This window comes from Rhinolophus sinicus, chromosome 14 (genome assembly GCF_057876585.1).
Source record: "Rhinolophus sinicus isolate RSI-liver-muscle chromosome 14, RSI-T2T, whole genome shotgun sequence".
Lineage (NCBI taxonomy): Eukaryota > Metazoa > Chordata > Mammalia > Chiroptera > Rhinolophidae > Rhinolophus > Rhinolophus sinicus.
The window spans coordinates 18,348,710-18,361,054 of record NC_142514.1 but is presented as its reverse complement, the minus strand read 5'-3'; the positions used below and the strand labels follow the sequence as shown (position 1 = coordinate 18,361,054).

Below are 12,345 nucleotides of genomic sequence, written 5' to 3'. Positions count from 1 at the left end.
ATTACGGTACTCTGTTCTCTAGGAAGAAGTGGCACTGTTGGTTAAATGAACAATCTTGGTACAGGCATCTGAAATCAGGTTTCCTTGAAAAGGCACTGGACATTTGGACATTGGACGTGTGTGTGTATAGGAGCATCTTGCCTTTCTGGAAGGAGCCACAGTGGCCTGCCCGACTCTACTGCCGTGGCCTCCCTAGGGTGCCAGTTTGGTTCTGAGAAGGCATTTCACCCCAATGCTTTGCCCTCCGTCACCTACTCCTGTGGATCTACAGACTATCTGGACTTTGCTCTCTGAAGTAGGTACCTTCTCTAGAAAATTTTAGGTTACAGATTTTCCCCATACCACCCAAATTCTTGATAGAGGAAGATCTTTGCAAGCCTTCCACCTGTTTCCTGGGGGACACTCTGGCAGTGCAGAAAGGATAGGGCTGGGATTATCTGAATCTTTGTAAACTCAATCTGTATAGACAGCCCTGCCTTCTCTCAGAACCAGCTATATCTCCATTTCCACACAGAGGGCCTGGCACGGAACCTGATTTCCAGGCATTTGGAGGGGTGGTTTTAAAACTAAGTTCTGAGCACCTTTCCTGTACACAAAACCGTGCAGGATACACTGTTGGAAGAATCATGGGACAAAGTTACTATTTTTAGGAAGATCTCTGGGGAGATAAGAATTAAACCCAAGACATAGCTACAAACCCAGAGGTAGAGTCAAGTAGATATGAAGCCATAACTGAATAAATGTACCTATATAAATGAAAGGTGTTGGTAGGATAGCACATATCCAAGGCTCTGTATATGTTTTAAGGGAGAGGGAAGGTGGCTAGTCATGTTTTGACCTGAAGACCTGAAATTTGGAAAAGTTTAAAAGAATGTGCTCAAGTGGCGAGGACAGTGGGAGGGGGAAATGGCCACCATGAAATTTCCAGCAGAACTTGGCATTCTTACCGGCTTTGCCCTCTGGGACTGATTTTTTAAACTGAGACATAATCCACATACCATAAAATTCATCTTTCTGAAGGGTACAGTTCAGTATTGTTATATAGTCACAAAGTTGTGCAAATATCACTACAATTTAAATCCAGTACATTTCATCACTCTAAAAGAAACACTGAAATGTTTAAAATGGCAAATCTAGGCCAGGAAAAGATGGCAAGAAATGCTCACTGAAACCCCACACTGGGTAACAGTAAGAAAGCTTTACAACGATTTTTATAACACGTCAAAGATAAAAAGGTCTGAGACCCTCATGGTCAGAAGTGGGTGCCCAAGCCAGCTCACATCTAGCCACCGGATTTGATAATGTCCCAATCCCCAGCATACACTTTTGAGATTCTTCATCAGCAACACACTACCTCAGGGTAGCTCATTTCTTTCTCCCATATAGCGCAACTGTGAGTGGTGTAGAGGGAGTAGGCAGTCAGACGCTGAGAGAAGTGAAAGAGGTTCCTTTCCCAGGACCTAACCCCATTAAGAGAAAGTCACTAGACCTGTCTGGTAAGGGAAATCAGGTCACTTCCATAGCTGAGGGGGAGTCACTTGCCCTAGCCTAGTCTCTACCTGGTTTGGAGGCTTGAAACCCAACACACTTCCAGGAAAGGAGGGGAGAAAACAGGGGACCCAGAAGGTATCAGAGTGGTCTTGCCAACTTCCCCTTTAGAATTACGAGCTCTGTAAGAACCCTTCAGTTTCGAGTCACATGGGTGTGGCCAAACATGGACTCTGGGGAACCTGATGAGGCTGAGTTCCCCCAATCTTGCCAGGTGGAGGAGTGACCACTTGATGTCAGGCCAGCATTCTCAGGTGGCCCACTGAGCACGCAGGTCAGCTTTGGCAATGAAACTGCTCCTCACGACTGGGCCTGACTGATGCTGCTGCTTTTGGCACAGAAGTGCTGGGTAAATTCTCGACTATTGATGCTAGAAGGATTAATAAGAGCTAACATGTACTATGGGCTACTTTAAGTGCATTTATTTTCTCAAACTTCACAGCAACTCTAAAGAGGAAGGTACTATTTTTTTATCCCCACTTTACAAATGAGGACACAAAAGTAAGCAAGGTTAAAAGCCTTGGCCAAGGCAGGCTAGAAACAAATCCAGGCAGTTTGAGTCCAGAACCCAGATTCACGTTTTTTTCATTGTCTTTAGTGCAAGCCTCTTTTGATACAGAAGGAGAAACTGAGGTCCAGGGAGGCATAATAGCTTTTCCAAGGTCACACAACCAAGTCAGGGACACAATCCAAGCCTCCTGGCCACCAGTTCAGGGCTGCCTGGACTCTGATATGTGGTGGGGATGCCTCGGTGGCCTTTTCCAAGCCGGCCTTGCCCACCAGGCACCGCAGCTTAAGCACATGACTCAAAGGGAAGGGACTGATTTTTCTGCACCGCCCCGTCCCGCTGCTCTGATGCCGAACTCGCGCGGGGCAGGTAGCAACTCGTCTAAGTGAAACCCGGAAAGCACCGCCCCCGGCACTCGGCGGGTGGCGGGGCCACTCAATCCCGCAGCGCGTCCCGGCACCCGCAGGGCTGGGCGGGCGTCGGGAAGACGCTCCGCGCGCGCGTGTCCACCGCGCATTATCCCATTGGTCAGTCTGGCTCCGGGGGCGGTAACCCGAGGAGCCTTGTCCAGTGATTGGACTATATCGACCTCGGGCCCGCCTCCAGCCTGGGCTGTTAAGGCGGGAGTGAGCGAGGTGGCTGCCGACTCTGGCGTGTTGCAGCTGAGAGCGGAGGCGGCCGGCTCGGCTGGCCAGGACTGGCCTCCGCTCCCACCCAGCTCGCGCCCCCTCCCCGTCAGCCCATTTCATTTTGTGGCCATCTGCGAACGCTAGGGGGCGTTTCCCTCTCCTCGGAGCTGGGCGTTTAATGGCGGCGTCACTCTTGTCCCATAACGTACTGCCCGCCTCTCAGATCTGAGCATTTCCCTGATGGGACTATTCCTCGCTTTCAAATCGGTGATGTTCAATGCAGCTCACTACAGTATATCCATGCGGCGCTGTACTCAGACCTCACACCTGAGACTTCACTGGTTCCCTGTCCCCTCAGATCTGAGCTCTTCAGCAGAGGAGACTCAGCCACCTTTGGGTTGACCTGACCCTCCTGCAACCAGACCAGTTATTTTGTTTGGATCACCCTGATGGAGAGAGCTGGACCCCCACCTCTCACCTGGAGTCACCGGCCCCAAAGGCTTGCCTGCAGGTGACTGAGCCAGCTCCATGGGAGGTTAGGACCCTAAAGCAGAGGTCCAAAGTCAGGCTTTCTGTAAACCAGACGCCAATCTCAGTCCCAGCCCTCCACCAATAACTGGAAAAGACAGGAGGAGTGTCACGGGAACTTTATTGAGAGAAACACGGCCACACCCAGCAGACATGCTTTCCCTCTCATTCTGGGTCACTCTCTCTCTCACACACGCACACACACACTCATCTCCAGCCTGTCACACAGTCCATTTCTCCGCTACAAGGGTGGACACTCCTCAATTCCTAAGATCCAGAGGCAGCAGGGGCAGGGGGGAGTCAAGAGTGGGAAAGAAGTGGCCCGTTTCACAGGGAGAGTCTCGAGGCGGGGGTGCAGAGAGCAGGGGTGGGTGGGATGACCAGTGGTTAGGAGCCCAGGACAGCTGCAGGAAGAGTGGGATCCTCTGGCTCCAGGTGGCCTCAGCTCTGCTGGTCCCTCTCTGTGTGGCCTCTCTGAGCTGGGTGGGGCAGAGAATTCGGGGAGAAGGGTTGGGCTTCTCACCCCATACTAGTCCTCTCTGCCGGGGGCGGGGGACTGGAACAGGCAGGGCAGGGCAGGGCGGGGAGGGTAGCAGGCACGGCTCAGCTCTGGGGCTCCTCAGGTGCCTCGCCTCCCTCTTCTCCGGCGTTGTCGGCCGTCCACAGGGTCAGGTTGTCTCGCAGCAGCTGCATGATGAGGGTGCTGTCTTTGTAGGAGTCCTCGCTGAGGGTGTGCAGGTCAGCCATGGCCTCGTCGAAGGTGGTCTTGGCCAGTGAGATGGCCTCCTCGGGGCTGTTGGCGATCTCGTAGTGGAAGACGGAAAAGTTCAGGGCCAGGCCCAGGCGGATGGGGTTGGTGGGCGCCATCTCCTTCTTGCTGATGTCCATGGCTTCCTGGTAGGCTGACCGGGCTGAGTCAATGATGCGCTTCTTGTCATCACCAGTGGCCACCTCGGCCAGGTAACGGTAATAGTCGCCCTTCATTTTCAGGTAGAAGACCCGGCTTTCAGCGTCACCAGCCGTCTTGATGAGGTGGCTGTCCAGCAGTGCCAGCACAGTGTTGCACACTTCCCGGAGCTCAGTCTCCACCTTCTCCCGGTACTCTCGAACCTCCGGGCCCTTCTCCTCCGAGCCCTCCTCATTGCTTTTCTGCTCGATACTGGACAGGACCCTCCAGGCAGCCCTCTGGCCACCCACCTCATTCTTGTAGGCCACTGACAGCAGGTTTCGCTCTTCACAGGATAGCTCCTCACCCTTTTCCACGGCACTCTTCATGAAGGCTGCCATGTCCCCATAGCGTTCGGCCTGCTCTGCCAACTTGGCCTTCTGGATCAGACTGGCTCTCTCCATTGGCTCTGGGGACGGACAGACAGACAGGTGGCGGGGTAACTGGCTGCCTCAGGACCCGTGCTGGATTCTGTGGCTCTCCTGCTCTCAGCCTGCCTTTTGGCTGGGTGGCCTGGCCCAGAGCAGGGTGGGGAGGGAGGGGTAAGGGGCGGGACTGAGGCCAAAGACCTACTTCCCTCTCCTCCCCACACCCTTTCCGGCTCTTCCTTAAAGGTAAGAGGGCTGGGATGTGGGATGAGTCATCGTACAGTCAGCAGGAGAAATTAGGGTTTGGTCCCACCTGTGCAGGCACCTTCCAGGCTCCAGGCTGCCCCCTCTCATTCAAGGTTTCCATTACATAGGTGTCCCTATTAGGTAACTGCCCCAGTTTCTCAAATCAGATTTTCCTTCATGGTGTCCTTTCAGGGGCTAAGGATGGCTTCAACCACCTGGCCACCTGGCCACTTCAGCCTAGACAGACCCCATAAAGCCAGGTTGTAGGAGGATCGGGTTCCTAATCCTGACAAGTATGTTTGCTCCTTGGTTCAGGTGCTATCATTCATGTGTAGGTAGAGCTGTTATAGTTTCCCAAGCACCTTTATATCCACGATCTAATTTAATCCCTATTATGTATGTCTCTGTGAGGTGGGCAGGACTGTGACGACTACCCCACTTTAGAGATAGGAATACTAAGGCTCAGAGAGGGATGAAATTTGCTCAAGGTCACACAGCTACTAAGTTCCCTGTATCCTAAATACTTCCTTTGGTTTCTCTCCCATTGGGGCTTCTGAATTGTGAGCTGTATTTAGAAGTGAGATCCAAGCTTCTTCTGGAATCTACCTAACATGGTTCTATCCCGTCCTCATTCCCCCTCGGAGCTCCCAGAATGCACAGGTGGCAGCTTTCATGGTGCCACTTAATGAGGTGTTTAACAAGCGGCCTCTGACGCTCCAGCCCAGCCTTTGTAATTAGTCACCCAGTAGGTTTGTTGGACACATTTCCCATCACAGCACAATTTTTCCTTTCAAGTTGGTGGCCAGTTGCGACTTGTTCGAGGACTTACCCTCTGGCTCTCCACGCCAGGTCACCTGCCCCCTCCAAGTCACCTGCCATCCTGTATCAGTAGGGCTTACAGAGGATGGGGGACAGGCTAGCTGGCTGTCCCACTTTCCTGCCTGACCCATCCTGCCTTCTGCCAAAGGCTGGGAAACAGGCCACCTAGGTGCTCAGCTCAGTTTGGTTACCCGGGGGGAATGCTAGCAACTGGACAGAGAAACAGGACCAAGAAAAAGGAGGTGGTGGTGACACATACCATTTTGTTTTATAGGGCAACAGTCCCAGCTGAGTTCCGCCTTCCACAGTCTGCTTCTCAGAAGTTTTCCGGTCCCTTCGCTTTGACCATGGCTCCACCGATGACCCTTGACCGCGGCCTCGGAGACAGAGACTTCTCTGTTGCCAGCCTTCTGTCCCTGTTTGTTGGGGCACTGTCCTCGTGTCAGCCAAGAGTTTCTTTTATCTAAAGGTGTTGGCACTGCACCCATGAGTGTGAATTCCTGCTTATCTGCCCCACCCCTAGCTAAAAACTTAGAAGGGGCTCAAGGGTGGGTCTCCCCTCGCTGGATACAGCCAACTTAATCCTAGAGCCAGGACCATTTCACAGGCCTGTCCCTCCCCAGGTTCTTCTTGGTGTCTGAACACCCACTCTCCCCTTCTGGAGGGAGGCTTAGGCCAGAGCTCTGAGGCCCAAAGATGAGATCTGCCTCTTAGAAGGAAAAGTAGGGACATGTCTGGGCTGATGCTACAGGTTTTCCAAGGAAGCAGAAAGGATGTTAGGCTTGATATCCTGAAGGCTTTGCTCAAATCAGATCACTGACACAGAAAATTACGGAAAGGAAATACACTAAAATTCCAGCTTACAGAGGTTATCTTTAGGTAGTGCGACTGTCTATCCTCTTTCTTTTCCTATTTTCTTTATCAGTGGTGAATGTGTGTTATTTTTCTTTAATTTCTTTTACTTTTTTTTAAGGAGGGCGCAGCTCACAGTGGCCCATGCGGGGATCAAACCGGCCACTTTCATGTTATCAGCCCCACTCTCTAACCAACTGAGCTAACCAGCCACCTCTGTATTATTTTTCTGAGAGACAGAATAGCCAAGTAGCTTTGGAGTCAGACCACCTGGGTTCAATTCTTACAAGCTGTTTTGGCCTTGGCCAAGTGACTTAACCTCTCTGAGCCTGTTTTCCTAAGTGTAAAATGGGGCTTGTTGTGAGGATTAAGTGAGTTGATGGAAAGCACTTAGTAGAGTGGACGGTAACTGTTATATTATTATCGTGTGAAAAAAATTCAACCAACTTTATTATTATAAACATATACACACATAGCAGGAACATGGAGTCAGGGTCAATGAAATGAGGGAGGGCCCCACACCAGGCCTCAGTCGAAGGCCAGAGCCTGCCTAGCTGCGTGTCCACAGGGAAAGAAGATGGTTGAATGGTCAGATGTGCTCACTCAGCACTACCTCCTCCCTCTTCATCTTGGACATTCCTCTGGCCTATGCTCGGCCCTCAAGGACCTTCCTTTGTACTAGTCATCCCGCCCAGGCTTTCCGAGTCCTGGGGAAAGCTGGAGATCCCAGAATACCAGAAACCTGGGAGGCAGGGCCCCACATCACTCACACTGCAAGCTCCATGCCCTCAGCATAGCCCTGGGCGAGAGAAAGGAAGCCCCTTCGCTCCTCCCCCTCCTCTGCTGAATCTGGGAGCCAGGCTACCTGACATCTCCTGCCCGCTCTGGCCTGTCGATCCTGACTCAGTTCCTGTCTGGGGCACCTCCCTTTGCCTCCAGGCTTCCATGTCCCAAGTCCAGGAGCCCAGACAGGCAGGAGGCAGCAGGCCCCAGCAGGGCACAGAGTTCCACAGTCAGCCGCCCAAGTCAGCAGCACAGGAGCTGGGGCTGCAGCCCACAGTGGCTTTCCTCATCCTGCCTGCTACCTCCCATACTTTTGTATAGCATCCACCCTACCGGGAGGCTCAAGGCCTCTGGTCCCATAGACAACCAATCCTTCTTATCTGGTAATAACAGGTTTTGAAGGGCTGTGGCACAGACAAGGCAACAACCAGTTGCTATCTCCACTGAGAATAAAGGACAGGGCTCTGATTGCAGCTGGAGGGACTCTAGTTAAGATTCCAGGAAGAACTTCCTGGGAAATATTTCAGTCTTGGAATGCTCAAACTAAACAGGTGAATGGAGGAAGCTATGGCATCTTCTCCCCCTGGCTAGTTATAAACAGGAGTTCAGTTATCCAGCCAAGAATTCACTCTACTAGTTGCCTTTGGGAGGGGATGTTAGATTACTTTTAAGTGACTCAGCTACCCTGAGACTTTTTCTCCTTAAGGCACTGCTGTTTAGAGTATCCCACATCTCCTAGACCAGTCCAATCTAGGACATAGTGTGGAACTTTGGGAAAGAGAATGGAATGAACTCAGGGTGTGGGACTGCATTTCAGCTGTTTTAAGGCCTTAAGCAGATCCCTTTCTGCCTCTGGGCATCAGTTTTCCTATCAGTACTAGGAGGCCGCATAGATCATCTCTAAGCCCCTTGCTGGCTATCAAAGACATTCTCTAATTTTAGGGTTTCTCCCTCTGAGATCCCCTCCTTCTGAAGCAGCTGTATTCATTCCTTAGGTAGCACACAAGGGTTAGAAATCACAGCAGAGATCAGGTTCAAATCTTGAATTTGCTGCTTTATCAGCTGGGGCATCGTGGGTAACTCCTATGCCTTCCTTTGAGCCTCAGTTCCCTCATCTGTAAAATGGGTGACATCACCTTCCTCATAGGTTTAGGTGAAAAAACAGGCCTGAAACTTGGCAAGCCCTTGCTAAATGGCCGCTGTATTTATTTTTTAGCTCTCAGCGCACTGTCTGTATCTCGATGTGGGGCGGCACGTGGGGAGAAGGAAGGAACTGAACTAGACTCAGTTCAGGGCTCTGACGGTCCCAGACTGGAGTTAAATGCTCTGTCCCAGCCTGGGCTGGGAACTTTCCGAGTTCAGAGGTTGGCTAAGGCTTGAAGGTCTCTGGTATCTGGAACAGAGACCAGGAGTTTGGGAAGGGCAGTGAAGAGGTCACTGGTCACTCTTCCTGCGTCACTTCTGGCTTTGTTGTGCCTCTTTTTAAAATCTTTAGAACAGCACTGACCAGCTGGAACAAAGCTGGCAGTGAGGGTAAGCCAGATGTTCTCCGGCACGCTCATCCTAGCCCCCATCCCCTGGACCCCGAAGTAAAGGTGGCACCAGACAGTCGAGGGTATGGCAAGAAGAGGGAAATCTTTATTTTGGTTAAAAAAAGATACAGGACAGCAGCCAAGCAGCCCCCAGCCGTGGGCTCAGCATGGGCTCAGCATTTCCGAGGCCCCACCCAGCTCCTGCAGCTCCTCTGAAGAACACAGGGTCGTCAGAGCTAGCTCAGTCCCTCAGTGCCTGGAGCAAAGGGTACAAGCATCCTCCTTGTAACCGACCTACTCTGGGTGGTGGGGGTGGAGGGGGCCGTGGGAACAGTGTCAAACCAGTTGTGCTTAGAACAGTCACCAAACTTGTTCAGCAGCGTCATCAACCATCAACACCCCAGACAGCTTCTGAAGAAACCTGCTCAGCTCGACTATGGCTGCATGATTCTGGGGGGGCAGGCTGTAAGGCAAGATTCCTAAAGAGTCTTGACACCTTACAAATCTGGGGAAGGGGAAGGAAGGAGGGGAGGGCGAGTTTCAGCATAGTTATTACATCAATGTGCTGACAGCTGCGTTATGGCTTTTCGACACTCTGGGCGGCATGGTGTGCGGGTAGGGGCAACGAGGCCAGCCCCTGCCCCTACGGGGGGCCCCTAGAGAGCACAGGTGTGGGGCAGGCTTGGGGGTAGACCCTGTAGGCACAGACGGTGGCAGACGGGCCACAGATTAGGCAGGTGGAGGTGCCGGGTGCCTGGCTCCCCCCAGGCCACTCCTGGAGAGGCAGAGAGCAGCGGTCTTCAGGAGATCCTTAAGCCCCTGCACACACTGGAGATCCCGGGTAGGACAGCAAAGAAGAAGAGAGAGGGTTAGCGCGGTTGGCAGGAGGAGAGAAGAGGCCTCAGGGATGCTGTGGGCACAGGTGCTGCCACAGCACCTGCCTCTTCCCCACAGAAGGGCCAAGGCTCGGGCAGCAGGCAATGAAGCAGGAGAGAAAACGGGCAGGTGAGAGAAAGCTCAGCAGGGACAGAAAGCCAGGACAGTGTTAGAGACCGAGGGCCCTGCACACCAGGACACCACCAGAACAGGCCCAAGCCCCTCCAAGCAGGTACGCCACCCTCACCCCATCCTCGCCCTTCACCTCCTGCTCCAGTGGGGCAGCTGCCCTGCGCAAAGCTACTTCCTCAGCCCAGAGGGGGCTGGGCTCTTCGCCCTGACCCCACGCCCCCATCTTTCTGCTCAGGGGGGAGCCCTGGGGACCGTACCACTGCCAGCACACACACCACACCACACACCAGACAGATGAATGGGCTCCATGGGGTGGGTGAGGCATGCGATGAGGGTGAGATGGCGTGTGAGGGGAGGGGGCAGTGCTGGCCGACAGGGGAGATCGGTCTTACCAGCTAACCCTCTGCAAAGAGGCCTGTTAGCTCCCCTCAGGCTGTGCAGGAGATGGCAAAATCCTGACAGGTGTCCTCCTGGAGGAGATACCAGAGAGGTGGGCCAGTGTTATGAACTGTCTGGCTGGGCCCTGCTGCCCAGGCATGGGTGGGGGCCAGGGAAGCTGCAGCTCTCAAACTGGAATCTACTATCTCGTAAATATTTTCTTAGCTGAGCAGTCACTGGGGGTCAGAGTGGAAAGGCAGCAAGGAAGAAGAACTTGAGGGTCTCCAAGCTCCTGAGGCAGGGGAAGGGAGAGGGGCCAAGGAGGGGATCGGATGGCCTCTTCTTACACACCTATGCGGGCCTAGCTGCCGCCCACTGTTCTGCCTCCAGCAGACAGACTCAGCCAGGAGAGAACTTTAGGTGTGACGCTGGGCTGTCTGCCTTCTCTGTCTCCCCAGGAAAGACCAACTTTGGCTGAAAGTATAGATGGCTGCCATTTGGGGGCCTCAGCAAAGAAAGAGCAAACAAAAAACAATCAAAGCAAATCAATTCTTAAAAACAAAGGTTTTATTACAAGCAGGAACAAAGAATACTGGCTTAAATAAAAGGCAAGTGGGAGTCCCCTCTTCTAGCCAGCTTCCCCCGCACCTCCCAGCACCACTGCAGCACGGCCCAGGGACCCGAGGTTGGGGCGAAGCTGTTTCTCCCAGAGGGGACCCTCTGTGGCTGCCACTTCTCAGCTGCCTATCACCTACTAGCCTCTGGAGCAAGGAAGGGCAAGATGCGGGGACTTCCTGTCACTTTCTAAGGACTGCAGCCCACTTGAAGGGCCAAGGAGAGGGATAGAAGCACAATTTCCCCTCTATTTTGACAAGAAACTACAGCTCCCAGAAGAGGATGGACATCCTCTGAGTTTCTGGCCCAGATGTAGGCCAGTCTTCACCCGGTGTCTCTTGGCCTACCCTGCTCCTTCCTTCATTTTCTCTGGATGGAGGCCTCCAGTTGGCAGAGACTCCTTCTTTCTCCTCTGGCCTCTGGCACTGGATCCCATACTCAGGGTTTGGAGAAGGGGGTGTGGCTTGTAGCATGGCAGCCACTCCCCACAGCCATTACCCCATCCACCACACCCAGCCTCAGCCTGTCTAGGCAGATCCCAGCGGGAAGCCGGACCTGGGGGCTGGGTGGCAGGGGTGGGGTGTGGGGTGGCTAAGTCCCCAGCCACTGGCTGTCTGAAGTCCCTAGGGGAGGGAAAGATAAGATGGTGCTGGCTGAGCTACAGCAGCAGGGCCTCTTATAGCCAATGCACACAGCTCACTGTCCCCACAGCTCAAGGGGGATGGTGGGGAGGGAGGCAACTCAGGGGATGTGGGGAAGTGGGAGCCAGCCACGTTTGTACAAGGCCACACACACACACACACACACACACACACTCACTCACAGCCAGAAGTTCTCTTGTAATAAACTTATTAAAACCAACTTGCCTTCTGATAACCCTTAACCTGGCACTGCACAGATAGCAATGTGGCTGACTTTTTTTTCCTTCTTCCATTTAAAAAATGTAGAAAAGAGGTCTATAAAATTGTGCAAAATATCCAGCATTAATAAACCCGTTTCAAGTATTGCCAGCATGAGTATAACCTACCCATCCCCAGACCTGACTTGGGAGAGAGGTGGGGGGCGGGCCAGGCTAGGATCCCATAGAGAAACCTCCATGGGCAGAGAGAGGGCAAGGCCCCCAATTCCTAGTGTGCTGCCCAGGAATCATGCAGGAGCTGAGGTCTTGGGTGCCTGCCTGGCTGGTTGGGCTTCCTCTGACACAGGTGGCCCTCAACCCAGCCCCAAGTCTGCCTTCTCGACCTGGAACCCCAGCTCTATCCTATTGGCCAACTCCATATATATATATACATATACATATAAAGAAAACCACTGAAGAAAGCACAATGATCATCACAAGAAGAATGCAGGCGCCCACAAACCACAGCAGCCCATGGAGGCGTCCTCTCTCACAGCCCACTGTCAGCAGCCAGCTGCTCATTGCCCTGCTTCACCTCAGGACCCTGGCTCAGCAGGGCCCAGCAGCTCCCCCACTGGGAGGCACAGCACTCAGCCTGCACCCTCACTCACACAGGGCTCGCCCTGGCACAGGCAGACTTGGCGTGGTCCTCTGGGCGGCCTCAGGGGCCCTGGCCTCTCTATCCTG

General features: G+C 53.3%; 2 protein-coding genes across 6 annotated transcripts in view; both read right to left on the bottom strand.

Annotated features, from left to right (window-relative positions):
- Positions 1-3,316: 3,316 nt before the first annotated feature.
- On the bottom strand, positions 3,317-6,108 carry SFN (stratifin). The gene is made up of 2 exons (XM_088790656.1): positions 5,852-6,108; positions 3,317-4,568 (listed from the first exon to the last, which is right to left on the bottom strand). Exons 1-2 carry the CDS (start codon positions 6,078-6,080, stop codon positions 3,817-3,819), a joined length of 981 nt encoding a protein of 326 aa, XP_088646782.1. The 5' UTR covers positions 6,081-6,108; the 3' UTR covers positions 3,317-3,816.
- Positions 4,429-12,345, bottom strand: part of ZDHHC18 (zDHHC palmitoyltransferase 18) — a 30,285-nt gene continuing 22,368 nt past the window's right edge. The window contains exons 9-10 of one of the 5 annotated variants that reach the window (XM_088790654.1): positions 10,160-10,237; positions 8,844-9,587 (exon numbers count right to left, since the gene is read on the bottom strand). In XM_088790654.1, the coding sequence (XP_088646780.1) occupies positions 10,196-10,237 (42 nt within the window). In that variant the 3' untranslated portion in view covers positions 8,844-9,587; positions 10,160-10,195. Of the gene's footprint in view, positions 4,569-8,843; positions 9,588-10,159; positions 10,238-10,690; positions 11,384-11,626; positions 11,717-12,345 lie in introns of those variants that run through there. The other 4 variants (XM_088790651.1, XM_088790655.1, XM_088790652.1 and 1 more) reach the window with 4 other exon arrangements.